Below are 14501 nucleotides of genomic sequence, written 5' to 3' on the forward strand. Positions count from 1 at the left end.
CTACCTGGCTACACAACCACAGTGGAAAATTCTCAGTTAAAGAGAACCACAGTGGAAAATTGACTAAAAGAGACATACAATTATTTCCATTGTTTCCACTGTTAGGACAAATGTATGCACTCTTTTTCTTTCATATCACAGATGAAAAAACCTGCATTAGATTTTAGCAAATCCTGTGGAAATGGAATAGATGATTGACTGGGTGGGAAACCGAAGTAATTGTTTCTGAGATGCTACCAGAAAAAAAAAAATGTTGGATCTCAGTAAATAAAGTGGAACACACAGAAACACAGACACTTTAAACATTTTTATGACATATCACATTTCATACATCTAGAAAATGCCCAGGTTTATGAGGCTTTATTTCAAAATAATATACTCTCTTGCCACGTTTGTGATCTTGTGTGATTTAGTACACAGTGTAAAAATAAACATGGTGGCTATTTTGGCAGCCTAAGTGTATGTGAGCATGTATGTTAGGAGAGAGGTTGCACTGCAAGGTCTCAGTTCGACTTATAGTCCCTTCCAAGGTCTCTTTTGGGAAATTTCTGGCTTGTTCCAGAATAAAATATGTAGCAACTCTTAGTAAATCTAAGCCTGGTCATCAGGAAAGGGTGAGAAAGAAACTCAGGATTTTCCTGCCTTGACCCTCTTTGATACCTTTGTGGAGGAGAAAAAAACTATTGGGCTTTCAAGATTCTGCAGTAGCCTAAATTGATAAAGTAGAGTTTAGGATCTCTGATGGAGTTGTGTTTCTCACCTGGCCTACCCTTAAATGGTTGACATTGAGCACCTGGGCAGAAACCACTTGTTATTCTTGCTCTACTTCCATTCTTCCATGCTGGAGAGGAGCTCCACCACTGCTTTTAGGAGGTAACTTCTTAGCTTCATCTCAGTTACTAGTAACTCTTATGGAGTTTTCTTAGGACTACTCTGTGTTGAGGAAAGGAGTGGTTTTCTGGAGCTCCCTGCTTCTGGAGATGCCTATGGTGTGTGCATGTCAATGAAGTCAAGATGGCAACCCCGTCATACAACTGAAGGCCAAATGAAATTCAATCACCCGTTTGGGGGCACGGTCACATCTTTTTTGGACATGCACCCCTCTCTTGTAAACATCCTACCTGTTCCCCAGCTTGTGGAAAGTGAAGAAGTGGTGACTGACTTGGCTTCTCTACTCCTGCATGGCTCCATCAGAAGAGAGCAAAGTTGCTATCCTCAAGGGCCCTTCACTTTCTTGAAACAAGGTGTGTTTAATTGACTGAATGGGTTGATTCTAGGGCAGGATGAATTGGTTCTCTACACATAGGAGGAAATGTAGAATATAGAAGGGGCAAATGATTGGTTGAAAAAGGCAGCTCTGGTCAGTATGTTTTGTACAGCATGTCCTTCTTGATACTCAGAGACCAGATCTGAATGCATCAGCTCTGCAAAGAACCACATGAAAAGTTGTTTTCATGTATCTACTGCAGGAGTCCTCAAACTTGGCAACTTTAAGACTTGTGGACTTCAACTCCCAGAATTCTCCAGCCAGCTATGAATTCTGGGAGTTGAAGTCCACAAGTCTTAAAGTTGCCAAGGTTGGAGACCTCTGATTGACTGGATCAGAAATAATTATAATCAAATAATTGTGATTCCCTACAACTGCATCTTTCCAGCTTCTGTTGAAATGGATAGCCAAGGATGCACAAACATTTATTAAAAGCATCTCCTAAAGCCATTTTTGTCCACTCTTTGGAAAGGAAGATTTTGCAACTCACCTGTGCCTTTGGCTGGAAGGATGGTTCCATGAGGGTTGGCTGCTACGTTATAAGCTACTTGGTCAATCAACAGGTTTGGGCAGATGGTCTTTAATGCTGTATCATCCCCAGGCAATTTGGCCTTGTGAATGTTACAGAAGAAAGAATGGGTAGCCCAATAGAGCTATTGATCATAAACCTCTCCTCATCATACATATGCCTTTGCAAAACCAGTCTAGGTTTTTTTTTTTATTATTATTATCTTGTCTTGCTACTGTGGTGCAACCTCTCTCTACTTCTAAGAAACATCTTTCAACCTGGTTGTGAACACAGCATATGGCATTTTTCTGGCTTCTGGATGAAATCTGGGTTTAATGAAACAAACGGGCTTTCCAAAGGCTGCTTTCAAAGGCTGCTTCCCGATGTGTTAATTTGCAGCCAGTATGATTGCCTATCACTGTTGTTTGTTATATTAATGAACAGATGGTTGAGGAAATTCTTGCTTCAGAAAGTAAACTTAATAAAATAAAATATGAAAAAAGCCAAAAAAAATCAAAAATTCTCCCAAGCAGTTGGGTCTCTGAACAAGTCATTAATTGCTTGTGAAGGGTGATAGTTGCCAAGTATTTTCATATTACTTAAGCTTTGTGAATTATCTCTGAAGCCAATGGTGAAGGTCATTCTGCAGGCTTTCCAGCTAGAGCACAGGCGTTGAGCCTTGGGCAACCTTAAAACTTGCAGACTTCAACTCCCAGAATTATGCATGGATGGCTGGGAATTCTGGGAGTTGAAACCCACAAGTCTTGTTTAAATCCTCAAGTCCTAAATCCACATGTCCTAAATCCACATGTCCAAGATTGGACATCCCTGAGATAGGGGTTTCCCTAATGCAAGGTAGGTGTTGCCGATCTAGGACTTGGCCAGTAGGTGGCAGACGTAACCTGTACTTCCCATTATTATTATTTTTTTAAAAAATCCCAGCAGCAGTAAAGTACCTTTTTATTTGTCTGAAAAGCACAGGCGTTTGTTTGTCTGGACTGAGCCACATTCAGCTTGTTTCTTGTTCATTCTGCCAAGATGACTGCAAAAACGAAATTCAGAGTTTCCAAGGATTTCCTAAACAATGTGGGTCCAAATCACCCACCCCAAACCTGAGACCACTTGTTGGTCTGATGAAATGGAAGAAACATTGATTAAACCTTCAATGACTGGTCCAACGGCCGTAGTAAGTGCTGAAGGTTATCATTCCCCCTCCCTGCCATGAAATTCCTATGTGCTGCTGAGTAATTCTTAGGATCTAACTAAAAATTAAGGGCCTTGAAATTCTTAGGAGTTAATTTGCAATTCCATGCCTTATTGGAGAAATGGGCAATAGGCTCTAAGTGTAGTTTAATGAGAGGGCGCAGCTTACATGCAAAACTGTGTGGAAAATGTCTCCTCTTCAGTGATTCTACTGCTGGGTTAGAAAAGACTTGCATTGTTTGTTAAATGAGGGAGGATTTTTGCTGGTGAAGTTAGAGAACAACTCCTTGGACTCCGTTGTAGATACTATTCTCAACCAGGGCAGCTTTTGAAGTTCAGAAGGAAGGAGGAAGTCCAACAGAGCTAGGCAAGCTAGCATACGATGGTCATGAAGATACAGGATGCCGTTTTTGCTTTTCCCCTGATCCATATGGTAGGTCTTAACATCTCCATTAAGATTCTGGTCTAGGATACCACCATCTCTTGCCTGCCCTTTCTCCAGAGAAATTTGGTTTGCTTTTTAGAGCAATTGGTTGCTTTTTTCTAGGAGTGGTGTATTTATGCCCCCACATGACCTAAATTTTGATTTGATATCGGTAGTTTTCCCTTGCCAGGCCAGCTTTGATCTGAATAGCCTGTGAGACCTGACAAGCATTCTTCACTGGGGCACACTGTGTGATAAAAGGACGTGAATAAGAGCTGGATTTGTTCGTTATATCTTTGTGCCTGCTTGATTTCATCTATTAATATTATTGAGTTTAGTTTTTATATAGTGGACATTTTCTTGGTATGAATGGGTGCTATAAGCTGCTAATATCAAATGAAACCAGTGACTCAAACCAGTGAATGGGGGTTGGGGAAATGGCAGATACGTGTACCCCATTTTCCCTCCTTTGGTCAGTTCCGCTTCTCTTTGTCCTCCACTCTATGATGGAAGTCAGAGTGCTTTAACTGAACCAACCAATGGGTGGAAACTATTCATGGAGAGAACCAACTTACAAATAAGGAGAAATTTCATGAGAGAACAATTACGACTTCCCTTCAGAAATTATGGGCGATCCATCACTGGAGGTTTTTCAGGAGAGATTGAACAACTGTTTGTCTGAAATGGTACAGGTCTCCTGCTTGAGTAGGGGGTTGGAACAGAGGACCTCCAAGGTCCCTTCCAACCCTGTTATTTCGTTAAGCTAAATTTTTGATAATATATTTGCTCTCCGGAGTTGGTGAGTTAAAGGGTTAGTGGTATGTGGCATGACTAGAACAGAGGTCTTCAAACTTGGCAACTTTAAGACTTGCGGACTTCAGCTATGGTGGCTGTTGCCAAGTTTGGGGACCCCTGGACTAGAAGAATATGTTAGAAGAAATAGACAGGAGTTCTTGATTTTTTTCCTGGAAAATGTTTGCGCTTTTATCACAGACCAAGCCCTGGATTCCACACGATGTGTATGTTGCTGCGTGGTTGTTTTTTTTTTCCCCCTTCCTCTTTTGGACCAGAGTTGTTTAAACCAAACTGGTTTCCAAAGGACTCACTGCCAGGGTTCATGTAACAATTCTTGTATTAGTCGTCCAGTTGTGCTGTGGAGGAGGATAACAGGAAGGGAGGGCAAGGGAATACAGAAGCAGAAGTAAGAAATGTTTTACGTTCACTCGCCACAGCAGCCCACTCTGGGGAAGGCCTCTGCAGTGATTGTCACACGTCACTCAAAAGAGGAGTCCAGTCTTCCCTCCACCAAACAGTTCCTCTTAATCGAAATCAGAGTGTGGTGGATGGGCTAGAGGCAAACCTGGGTATTTTGCTGAGAAGCCACTTTTAAAAGTTCTCAACTCCGTTTTTTTGTTTTTTGTTTTAGTCCAAAGACACATTGTAATATGATAAACACCGAACACCGAACAAAATAAAAATCATTAAAAATCATAAAAGACCAGGTTCAGCGGTCAGTGCACGTCATTACACCAATGGCTATCCCCCTCCCCCACACACTGAAGCTTCCTTAAGTTAAGCCGTGTTGTTTGAGGTTGCTTTGAAGAAGACAGCTTCCCCCCCGCCCCACCCCTTATAATTTGCAAATGAAGCTAAGCAGCAGGGAGGGTGGGCTTGCTGGTGCATGGGATGGGCAGCGGTTGGAAATGCACCTTCTCCAGAATGTCCACAGACAGGAATCGATGTCGCTAAGGAAGAGGAAGTGAAAAGCACAGGAGATTCTAGAAGCACCAGTCAATTTATCTTCAGGAACCGACCCAGGGTAGATGACATGCCGGCGAAAGACAGCTTAGATGTCTCTCTTGGGCCCAACCAGTTGGATGAAGTGTGAAATATAAGTTGCTGGTAGGCGATAGATGGTCATAGCTACCCCCAAATCTCCAGGGAGGTTATCTTATTTGGTAGGAAAAGCAAGGATGCCTCGCCTCCCACGGAAGGCCATGGAGGTTGTTACTCCTGCACCATTGGGTTTAGAAGGCTGTCCTCCCTAAAAGAAGTGGGCCTGGGTGACTGGTTCTCTCCCAGCATTTCCCAAATAAGCTACCTGTCCTCTCCTTTCCCTTGTCTTTGTTCCCATCCCCCTTTCTATGCCTGGGTTTGCTACAGGAAGGAAATGGACATTGTGCTTAAGGTTAGTTTGGGTTCAGCTGTCGTGAGTCCTTCCCCCTTGTGGAAGGGAGTCAACAGGTCTAGGAAAGAAGGCATTAAGTCTCTCTGAAGAGTTCTACCTGCAGTGCAAGGCTCCGTCTACCTCCCTTCGCCTTGCATTAGCCTTGACTCTAGAGAAGAAGGGGAGAAGTGCTTTGCGGAGCTACAGGTCACTAGAATACAAATACACTGGTCAAACAGCCTCCATTCCCCCCCCCCCACCAGGATTTGGCTGCCTTCAGCAGGGCCAGGATTCAGCTCAGGCGGCCTCTTGACCTGCATGTCAGTCACTCTATCCTATCCTCCTTCCCCTCCTGTTGCCAGTTTTGTCCCATCCTTTCACACATGGGTCTGCATCCTCCTTTGCAGAGGCCGGCTAGGGTCTGAGTTCTGAGAGGACGACTGTGAATGGTGAGAAGACGAGGCTGATGCTTTGCTGGCCTTGTCGAACTGTACGTAGCCATCCTGCTTCCCGCTGCTGCTGACGCTGCTATCGCACTGCGTGTCCAGGAAGGAGCTGCTGTCGCTCATGGAACCCCGCTGGAATTCCCGTTCGCACAGCTCGATGGAGCTGCTCCCCATGCCCAAGATGAAACGCTGGCTGTAGTCGTAGAGGCGGTTCTGCCCACTCAGGGTTGTGTAGATGTTGGTGAAGGACATGCCTGTCGGCACACGCTGCTTGTTGGCTGGCCGCATCTCTGGCTGGCAACCTGAGAGGGAGATGGTGGGCGTGGAATGGTGGTCCTTGAAGGTGTTCACGCTGTAATAGCCATTCGTGGGATCCTGGAAAGAAGGAGGAAAGAAAGTTTTATTTCTTGGTGCAGGGTTGCGTTTTGGAATCTGGTGTTGTAATAGATGCCAGGTTGTGCAAGAGGAAGGCTTAATTGTTCAATGTTCAGATGAAAATTTTAGGCAAACTCTTCTCCTACAGAGAAACAGGAGAAAAGTTGTTAATTTTAATTAGCTGTTCCTTGCACTGATACAACAATCTACCATCTCTGTCTGTCTATCTGTCTCTCTCTCTCTCATCTATCTATCCTATCTTGTTGTTATGTTATTCTATGTTGTCTATCTATCTATCTATCTATCTATCTATCTATCTATCTATCTATCTATCTATCTATCTATCTATCTATCTATCTCTGCCAATCTATCTATCCTATCTTATCTTATCTGTCTGTCTGTCTGTCTATCTATCATCTATCTATCCTATCTTATGTCTGTCTGTCTGTCTATCTATCTATCTATCTATCTATCTATCTATCTATCTATCTATCTATCTATCTCTGCCAATCTATCTATCTATCTATCTATGTCTGTCTGTCTGTCTATCTATCATCTATCTATCCTATCTTATGTCTGTCTGTCTGTCTATCTATCTATCTATCATCTATCTATCTCTGCCAATCTATCTATCCTATCTTATCTTATCTGTCTGTCTGTCTGTCTGTCTGTCTGTCTGTCTATCTATCATCTATCTATCCTATCTTATGTCTGTCTATCTATCTATCATCTATCTATCTATCTATCTATCTATCTATCTATCTATCTATCTATCTATCTATCTATCTATCTATCTTTCTCAGCCTGTTTATCATGTATCCTGTTTGTCCTCTCTCTCTCCCCCTCCCTCCCTCCTTCCCTCATCTTCCTCCTCCTCCTCTCTATAATATATCACCTATCATATATGATTTTTCCCAATTAAGAATGAGCCGTGCATGTTCTGTAGAGAGGGCACCTCTATTCGATCTTGGATTGAAATTAGGAGTTTTGTAAATGCAGAGTTTAAGTTTTGAAATTGTAGGTAGACTTCTGTCCCTAAGCATGGCCCTTGTCTGGCCTAGTCACCTCAGATTAATCTTACAAATGTCACAGTGGTTTTATTCTTATTGGTTAGGCGATAGGAAGGGACACTGTGCATTCCTTGCAATAGTTTAGGTGTACCTGTGGGCAGCCATTCTACATGGCACCTGGTTAGTGAAATAAGAATCTGCAAAGATATTTATTACCTGTAATTTGAAATGAGAAGTTGCAAAAAACGGAGCAGGCCAAAAATATAGGATAGCATAAACTGATTTTCAGTGGCAATGGATCATTATTGGTTAAACATTTCTAGCCTACGTATTGGTATAATTTATAGCTATATAATTCCATGTAGCAGAAATTCTGCTTTTCTGTGATTATATGTTCAATTCGCCATGTGTATTATGGGGGGTGTTATGCCTTCCATGAGAATAAATAACTGCATAGGTGGACTTTTTTCATGGTAAAACATTCCACTTTTTGTTTTGAATCACTGTGTGAAATTCACCTATGCGGTTTTGCATTTAGCAATACAATCTTATGTTAATACACGGTTGTACTTATTCTTTCATACCTCTATATTTGAGAAACAATATAAATATGAAATATGCACATCAAACATTTATAAACACAGCAAACACGCCTCTTAATGGGTGCTTCTGTAGGCTGAATAGCAATCCATGAAAGATTTATGGGAACCAATGAGGTTATAGAGGTAAAATTGCGATGAGATTTTTTTTCATTTCTCTCTTTGTAATTGGTAATTGACATGGTGGCTCAGTGGCTAAGACGCTGAGCTTGTCAATCAGAAAGGTTGGCAGTTCGGCGGTTCGAATCCCTAGCGCCACATAGCATAGTGAGTGCCTATTATTTGTCCCAGCTTCTGCCAGCCTAGAAGTTTGAAAGCACGTAATACATGCAAGTAGAAAAATAGGGACCACTTTGGTGGGAAAGTAACAGCGTTTGGTAACTAAACCTTTGGCGTTTAGTCATGCTGGCCACATGACCATGGAGATGTCTTCGGACAGTGCTGGCTCTTCGGCTTTGAAATGGAGATGAGCACCATTAGAGCCAGAAATGATTAGCATGTATGTGTGAGGGGAACCTTTACCTTTAATTGCCAATAATCAGAATGTCTGTTTTGCAAATACTTGGAATGTCTACACCTATAAATGGAGATTCTTGGCTTTTAAAATCTACTTTAGCTGTTTTTTTTTTAAAAAAATGATGGAGATGCTTTTAAGAGAGATCGGGAGAAGCGTGAATGAATTCTTAATGTGGAAGCTTAATGACCACCTGCTTCACTTAACAACTGCAGCGACTCACTTAATGACTGTGGGGAAAAAGGTTGTAAAATGGGGCAAAACTCACTTAACGACTGCCTCATTGAGCAATGGAACTGTTGGGTGCCACTGTAGTTTTAAGTTGACTACCTGCAAATAAATAACAAAATTGTCTGCCCCCTACATTTAAATTCTCCTAAGCCTGCCATTTTAGTATTCTTTCTCTCTCTCCCTCCCTCTTTCTCTCTCTCTCTGTCTCTCTCCCTCTTTCTCTCTCTCTCTCTTCCTTTTTTTCTCTTTCTCTCTCCCTCTTTCTCTCTCCCTTCCTCCTTTACTCTTTCTCTCCCTCTTTCTCTCTCTCTCTCCCCTCTCTCCTTTTCTTAATGCATTGTTCTTCCCTTTCATTGGACAGAGCTTTAGCCCAGTTGGAAATCTGGCAAAGAAAACTGCAGCTTTCTCCCACAACGATGAAGACAATGCTTCTATTACCATGGAAACTCTTCAGATAAAATGTTGGCACATCCTATTAATTGATCAATTAATCCCACCATCTTTCTTTTCCTTCCGTCTTTCTCTAGAAAGGAATGGAGGGAAGTGCCGCTCCTTTGTGGGTGAGGGGAACGAAAAGCTGTAGTGATTGACTTGCGTTTTGTTTCAGGGCTAATGAATGGAAGATGGCAAGGTCTTTGCTTGGAGATAAAGGCCTGCATGTTTCAAAGGAGAGAGAGAGAGGCAGCTTTTGGGAGCTCTGCTTCTTCCTATGCATGCCAGAGAAATTGTGTTGAAAGCCTCATTTAAGAAGGGGAGGGGGACTTGAAGGTGCCACCATCTGAAGAGATTTGGGATTTTGTGATTTCATAAAGGAGCTGACCAGAAAGGAAAGCAGCTTTTTAACAGAAAGAGCGGGGTGGTTCAGTGGAGGTAAAATGTGTTCCTTGGTATATTTTTAATCGCTAGAACATCCAGGTTTGCAAAGTTATGGAGTTATACTGTTGCACTGCAGTAAAATGCATGCTTTCTATCCGGAATTACATTTCCCAAATAACATTTCCATCATCCTAAAGTCTAACTGATTTAGATTGGAAATGCTGGGAATCTACTGCTCTTCCATTGCGTCCTTTTCTAATGTTCTGCCTCCAGATGTGGATTATCACTCTAATAATTGTCACTAGTCATGGATAATTTTCCTGTTGAAGGGGAATCATGGGAATTGCTTGCTGGATATTAGAGCAGAAAGAAGAAAGCTTCAGTAAACAATATTAAAGTGGGTAGACCAAGGCAATGATTCAACTCAAGGCTGTTGCTTTTCTCACTACTCTTTGAACAGGAGATGGCATGGAGTCCAGATGGGAGCATTGCCCAGTACTGGCTCAGCATCTTTTAGTTCTTAACCTACACAGCAAAGGTCTCCAAACTTAGCAACTTTAAGGCTTGCAGACTTCAACTCCCAGAATTCCTCAGTCAGCTATGCTGGGAATACGCATGTGGTAAAGTTGCCAAGTTTGGAGACACCTGCTATATAGTATAATGAGGGTGAAGTGTCAAAGTGAGAATGGGTAAAGAGTAACAATGTATAGAATATTTGTAGCTCAGGGATGAACTATGGTGTCCTTGGTGCTCTCTGAGCTTGGTGCACTGCTTTACACTGAAAATGTTAGCTAGTTGGGTAATGTTTATATATAAAGCATCACACAGAGAAATAAAGAGTACAATCACCATGTGCTTTACTGCTCAACTATTTACCTGTAACAGGAGATGGGAAACTCTACTTAGAACAAGAGAGCATAGAGTATATACCATAGATCCAAACCAGAGGTGGTATTCAGCAGGTTCTGACCAGTTCTGGACAACTGGTAGCAGAAATTTTGAGTAATTCGGAGAACCGGCAAATACCACCTCTGACTGGAGATTTTACGGTATCCTTCCCTTGCCACATCCACCAAGCCAACCATAGTAAAAAAAAATTGATCTAAACTTGTAAATACTGCCATCTAATGGCTGAATACTCCCATAGTTGTTCACATAGAAATACATTCCAGCAATGAATTCCAACAGAAACATCTGCAAGGACACAGCCAAGCTCAGATGAACACCAAAAGACCCCACACTAACAAGGGAATATAGAAAGCAAGAGAGACTTAAGGAGCGTCCGATTCTGGATGAAATAATAGTATACTTTGTGCTGCTAAATAAATACACCAACGCTCTGGTGCTCGACAGTACCATTACTTAAAATACAAATGGATGACTTTACCAATTGTATAACCTCTGTGCATCTCCATTTCAAACAATAAGTTGCAGAGGTGCAGAAATAGCAACTTTTTTTCAGAGAAGAAAAATAGTGGTAGCCTGAAAATATTATGACTATCAGCTGATGTTTCCTAGGGAGAGCTGATTATTTTCTCCTCCTGGGAAGAAGGAGTATGACTCCATAGGTCTTCCTCCCGAGGTCTCAGGTCCAGCTAAGTGGTTAGTGGTTCAACTGTCTTGGAACTTCCACTCCTTGTACCTAACTTACGGGTATCCCTCAACTCCCAAACCCATGAAACAGCATCCTTAACCACAGTGGTAGGACAGTGATTTTAGCAATACAGGCGGGATCCTTGGAAATGAAAGCCTCCTCATGTGTTGGAAATTTCTCCTCGGTTGGGCCTTACTCCAAAAGAGCTAATGAACATAAAGATTAGTTTGGATGGAGTCTTCCTGCATGAAAATCTTGAGCGAAAGAAATGCTGGCCTTGTACTTTTGAAACCTAGCCAATTATGCTTTAGGATGCTGTTCAAATGGATCAGTGTTGCCTTTGTTATATATGACCCCTAAACTGGATCCAGAAGATCTCTCTTGATTTCCCTCCGCTTTTAAGTGTCTCTTGTATTCCTGACTAGGTTAATTGCTCATGCTCTCATTGAACAAAACAGTAACCTACCAACCTGGGTCACTGAGCTTTAGGACCAATTTAGTATCTTGTTACAAAACCAAATTAAGAATGCTATCGAGGATACAGCTTAAGCTGATCTGCGAGAAGTTCAGCGAAGGTGAAATTGTTCCCCTCCATAATTCTGAAAGTCCTTGACTTCTGCTGCATCAATCTCACTTGGCTTTGTTGACTTGGCTGATTTTCAGGACTTCCCCCCCAAAAAGTTTATACCTGTGTAAATCATTTTTTTGTTGTTGTTTAAATTTTTCATGTGGTAGAATTGATTGCAACGTTGCTGTGCTGCTTAAATTTAATTTCTCTGGCTTAAGTTTGTTTTCACACAGCAATAAAATCCTCCCCTTGTTCCCTGGCAGATTCAGACAATCCCCGGGGAAAATCAATCCCCACTTTGCATAGGCAAAATCGAATCCTGTAATTTTGACATTACCTTCAAATTCTGGAATTCTTTCTCTTCTTCCTTGAGGACCTCCAGTTGTTTAAGGACTGAATCTTGCTGGAACTCACTTCTGTCCATCTATAGTTCAAGGGAAGAAGATGGTCAGTTGAAAAAGTCAAGCGCTAGAAATCACAATTTGAAGCTTAGTAAATTGGGTGCGAGCACCAGAATGAACCAAAGTCCCTGTGTTTCTTTCAGCCTATTACCAACAATGATAGCATATACATTACGTACCCCAAAGGTGCTTTGTCAGGAGGCAACTGGGCTTTTTTGTTTATTCCTTTGAAGATGTTTCACTTCTCATCCACAAAGCTTCTTCAGCTCTGACTGGATGGTGGGGAATGGAAGGATTTGCATCCTGGTGATTTGCATCCTTTCAGAGGGTCATTGAGGCCACTTGGAAGTTTATCTGTGTCCTCAGGGTCACAGTAGTGCTCCTGGTTCCTATAATCTGCAATTTTTCCTCTGGAAATCCGCTCCTACTCCCACACCATTCAAAGGGTGTTCATCCCAAATTGTGTAGCTAAAAGTCTGTGGAGATTCTCAGTCATCCAGGCACCTTTAGGACAACCATGAACTGGATGACTGAGAATCTCTGCAGGCTTTTATACATTGTGGACTATCACTATCATCAAAGTCTGATCTCGCCATGGGACCTCCACCTGTGGACTTCTTTCTATCTTCTCCATTGAAATGTCTAGGGAGTTTCTTATCATCCAGGTCCTGGTTGTCCCAAAGGTGCTTTTCCAAAAGGCAACCGGTCTTTTCTTTGTTTTTCCTCGAAGACGTTTCACTCCCAATCCAAAAAGCTTCTTCAGTTCTGACCAATCCTTCCATTCTCCACCATTGAGTCAGAACCAGGGGTAGGATTCAGCCGGTTCGGACTGGTTCGAGCGAACTGGATGTGAAGTTTACATCTGGTTCCCTGAACCGGTAGTTGAACCGACCGACTGGCCACACCCACCCCTCCCCTCCCAGGAGTCTCCACATGACCCATTTTGTACGCAGGTAAGTGCGGGGTCCACGCAGAGGTTCTGGGAGGGTGAAAAATGGGCCTTCTGGAAGTCCGGAAACGGGCCTGTTTCCAGCTTCCGGAGGCTGCTGGACCCTGGGGGAGACCGTTTTTGCCCTCCCAGAGGCCCGAGGGAAGCCTCCGGACCCTGGGGAAGGTGAAAAGCAGCCCTCCCGGAAGTTCTGGTAGGTCACGCCCCACCATGGCCACGCCCACCCAGCAACCGGGCAGTGAACCGGTGGTTGGGATTTTTGAATCCCACCCCTGGTCACGACTGAATAATTTCTTCAAAGAAAAGTCCAGTTGCCTTTTGAAAAACGACAACAGCTTCGGGTCTTCCATTTGAAGATTTATGTGCAGAGGATACTGAGACAATGAGATCACCAAGAGCTCTTTGCAATCATCACCCTATTATATTTGACATTGAATAGTACTGGATATGCCTCAAGCAGCTGAAACTAGCGTGTTGCTTCTCTAATGCACATTGCCCTCTTCAAGTACTTGAGTGTCCTGAGGTAGACCTACTGTCAGGGTTTAAAAATTTAATCTTGCCTAGGAAGGATGGTGTGGCTCTGGAGGGCGGGGGCTGCAAGAAGTTATTAAATGCATAAGCCATCTGCTCCCATCACAACTCTAGGCGGTGCACTGCATAAAACAAGTCAAACAATGCCCACAAATAATACATTTGCAAAAAGGAAATATCCAGGAAGGGGAGAAACACACATTTTAACACACCAGGGGCCAGATTTAACACACAAAAGGTGCCAGGTTTTGACCTTCCTCACCAGCATTGGTCAACTGTGAACAGGATCCATACCCAACATGGTGTCCTCCAGGATTCATTGTTTAAGTGGGGCCTCGGTGTGACTGGGGTGCTCCTCGACAAAATATCCATCACCTTGTGTCCGAATGTCCATCAGGAGCTTTATACCAGCCCAATGTCTGATTTTTTTTCAACATAGCTCAAGCACCCTGTCCTTGAATGGCTGGGTGGACTGGGCATTAATATTTGAACCACTATAAGTCCATGTATTTGCCGTATGCTAAATAAATTTAACACACCAACCACCCTACAAAGGTAGCAACACCTGCGGGAAAACTCTTAGTTTTAACATTTTTTTTAAAGGGGGAGGGGGTAGAGGGCCTATGAATCTCTAGGGCCATGCTATTCTAAGTGGTCTAGATGCTCACTGGAAGAAGAGGAGTCCAAAGTGTTTTGCATTCAACTATTAGGAAAATCTATCCTTCTCTTGGCTTGTTTTAAAGGCTGCTTTCACTTTAATTCAATAGATGGATCTGTAAGCAACAGCCTATTCTCCCAGCCTCATTAGTTTTTCTGCAAAGGATGCTTCTGATTGGGGGCAAAGTCTATGTTAATTAGAATATGGCTTTAATTACCCTTCTTTCAGGAAGGTGGGCCT

At 42.7% G+C, this 14501-nt stretch overlaps 1 protein-coding gene across 4 annotated transcripts in view; it reads right to left on the bottom strand.

The window, feature by feature from the left end:
* Positions 1 to 4516: 4516 nt before the first annotated feature.
* Positions 4517 to 14501, bottom strand: part of KIRREL3 (kirre like nephrin family adhesion molecule 3) — a 704205-nt gene continuing 694220 nt past the window's right edge. For 3 of the 4 annotated variants that reach the window (XM_087939026.1, XM_087939025.1, XM_087939023.1), the window contains 2 exons: positions 12060 to 12146; positions 5840 to 6390 (listed from right to left, as the gene is read on the bottom strand). In XM_087939026.1, the coding sequence (XP_087795152.1) occupies positions 5947 to 6390; positions 12060 to 12146 (531 nt within the window). In that variant the 3' untranslated portion in view covers positions 5840 to 5946. Of the gene's footprint in view, positions 6391 to 12059; positions 12147 to 14501 lie in introns of all 4 variants that reach the window. The other variant, XM_087939024.1, reaches the window with a different exon arrangement.

This window comes from Pseudonaja textilis, chromosome 9 (genome assembly GCF_049901715.1).
Source record: "Pseudonaja textilis isolate UNSWEBS1 chromosome 9, rPseTex1.2, whole genome shotgun sequence".
Taxonomy (NCBI): Eukaryota; Metazoa; Chordata; class Lepidosauria; order Squamata; family Elapidae; genus Pseudonaja; species Pseudonaja textilis.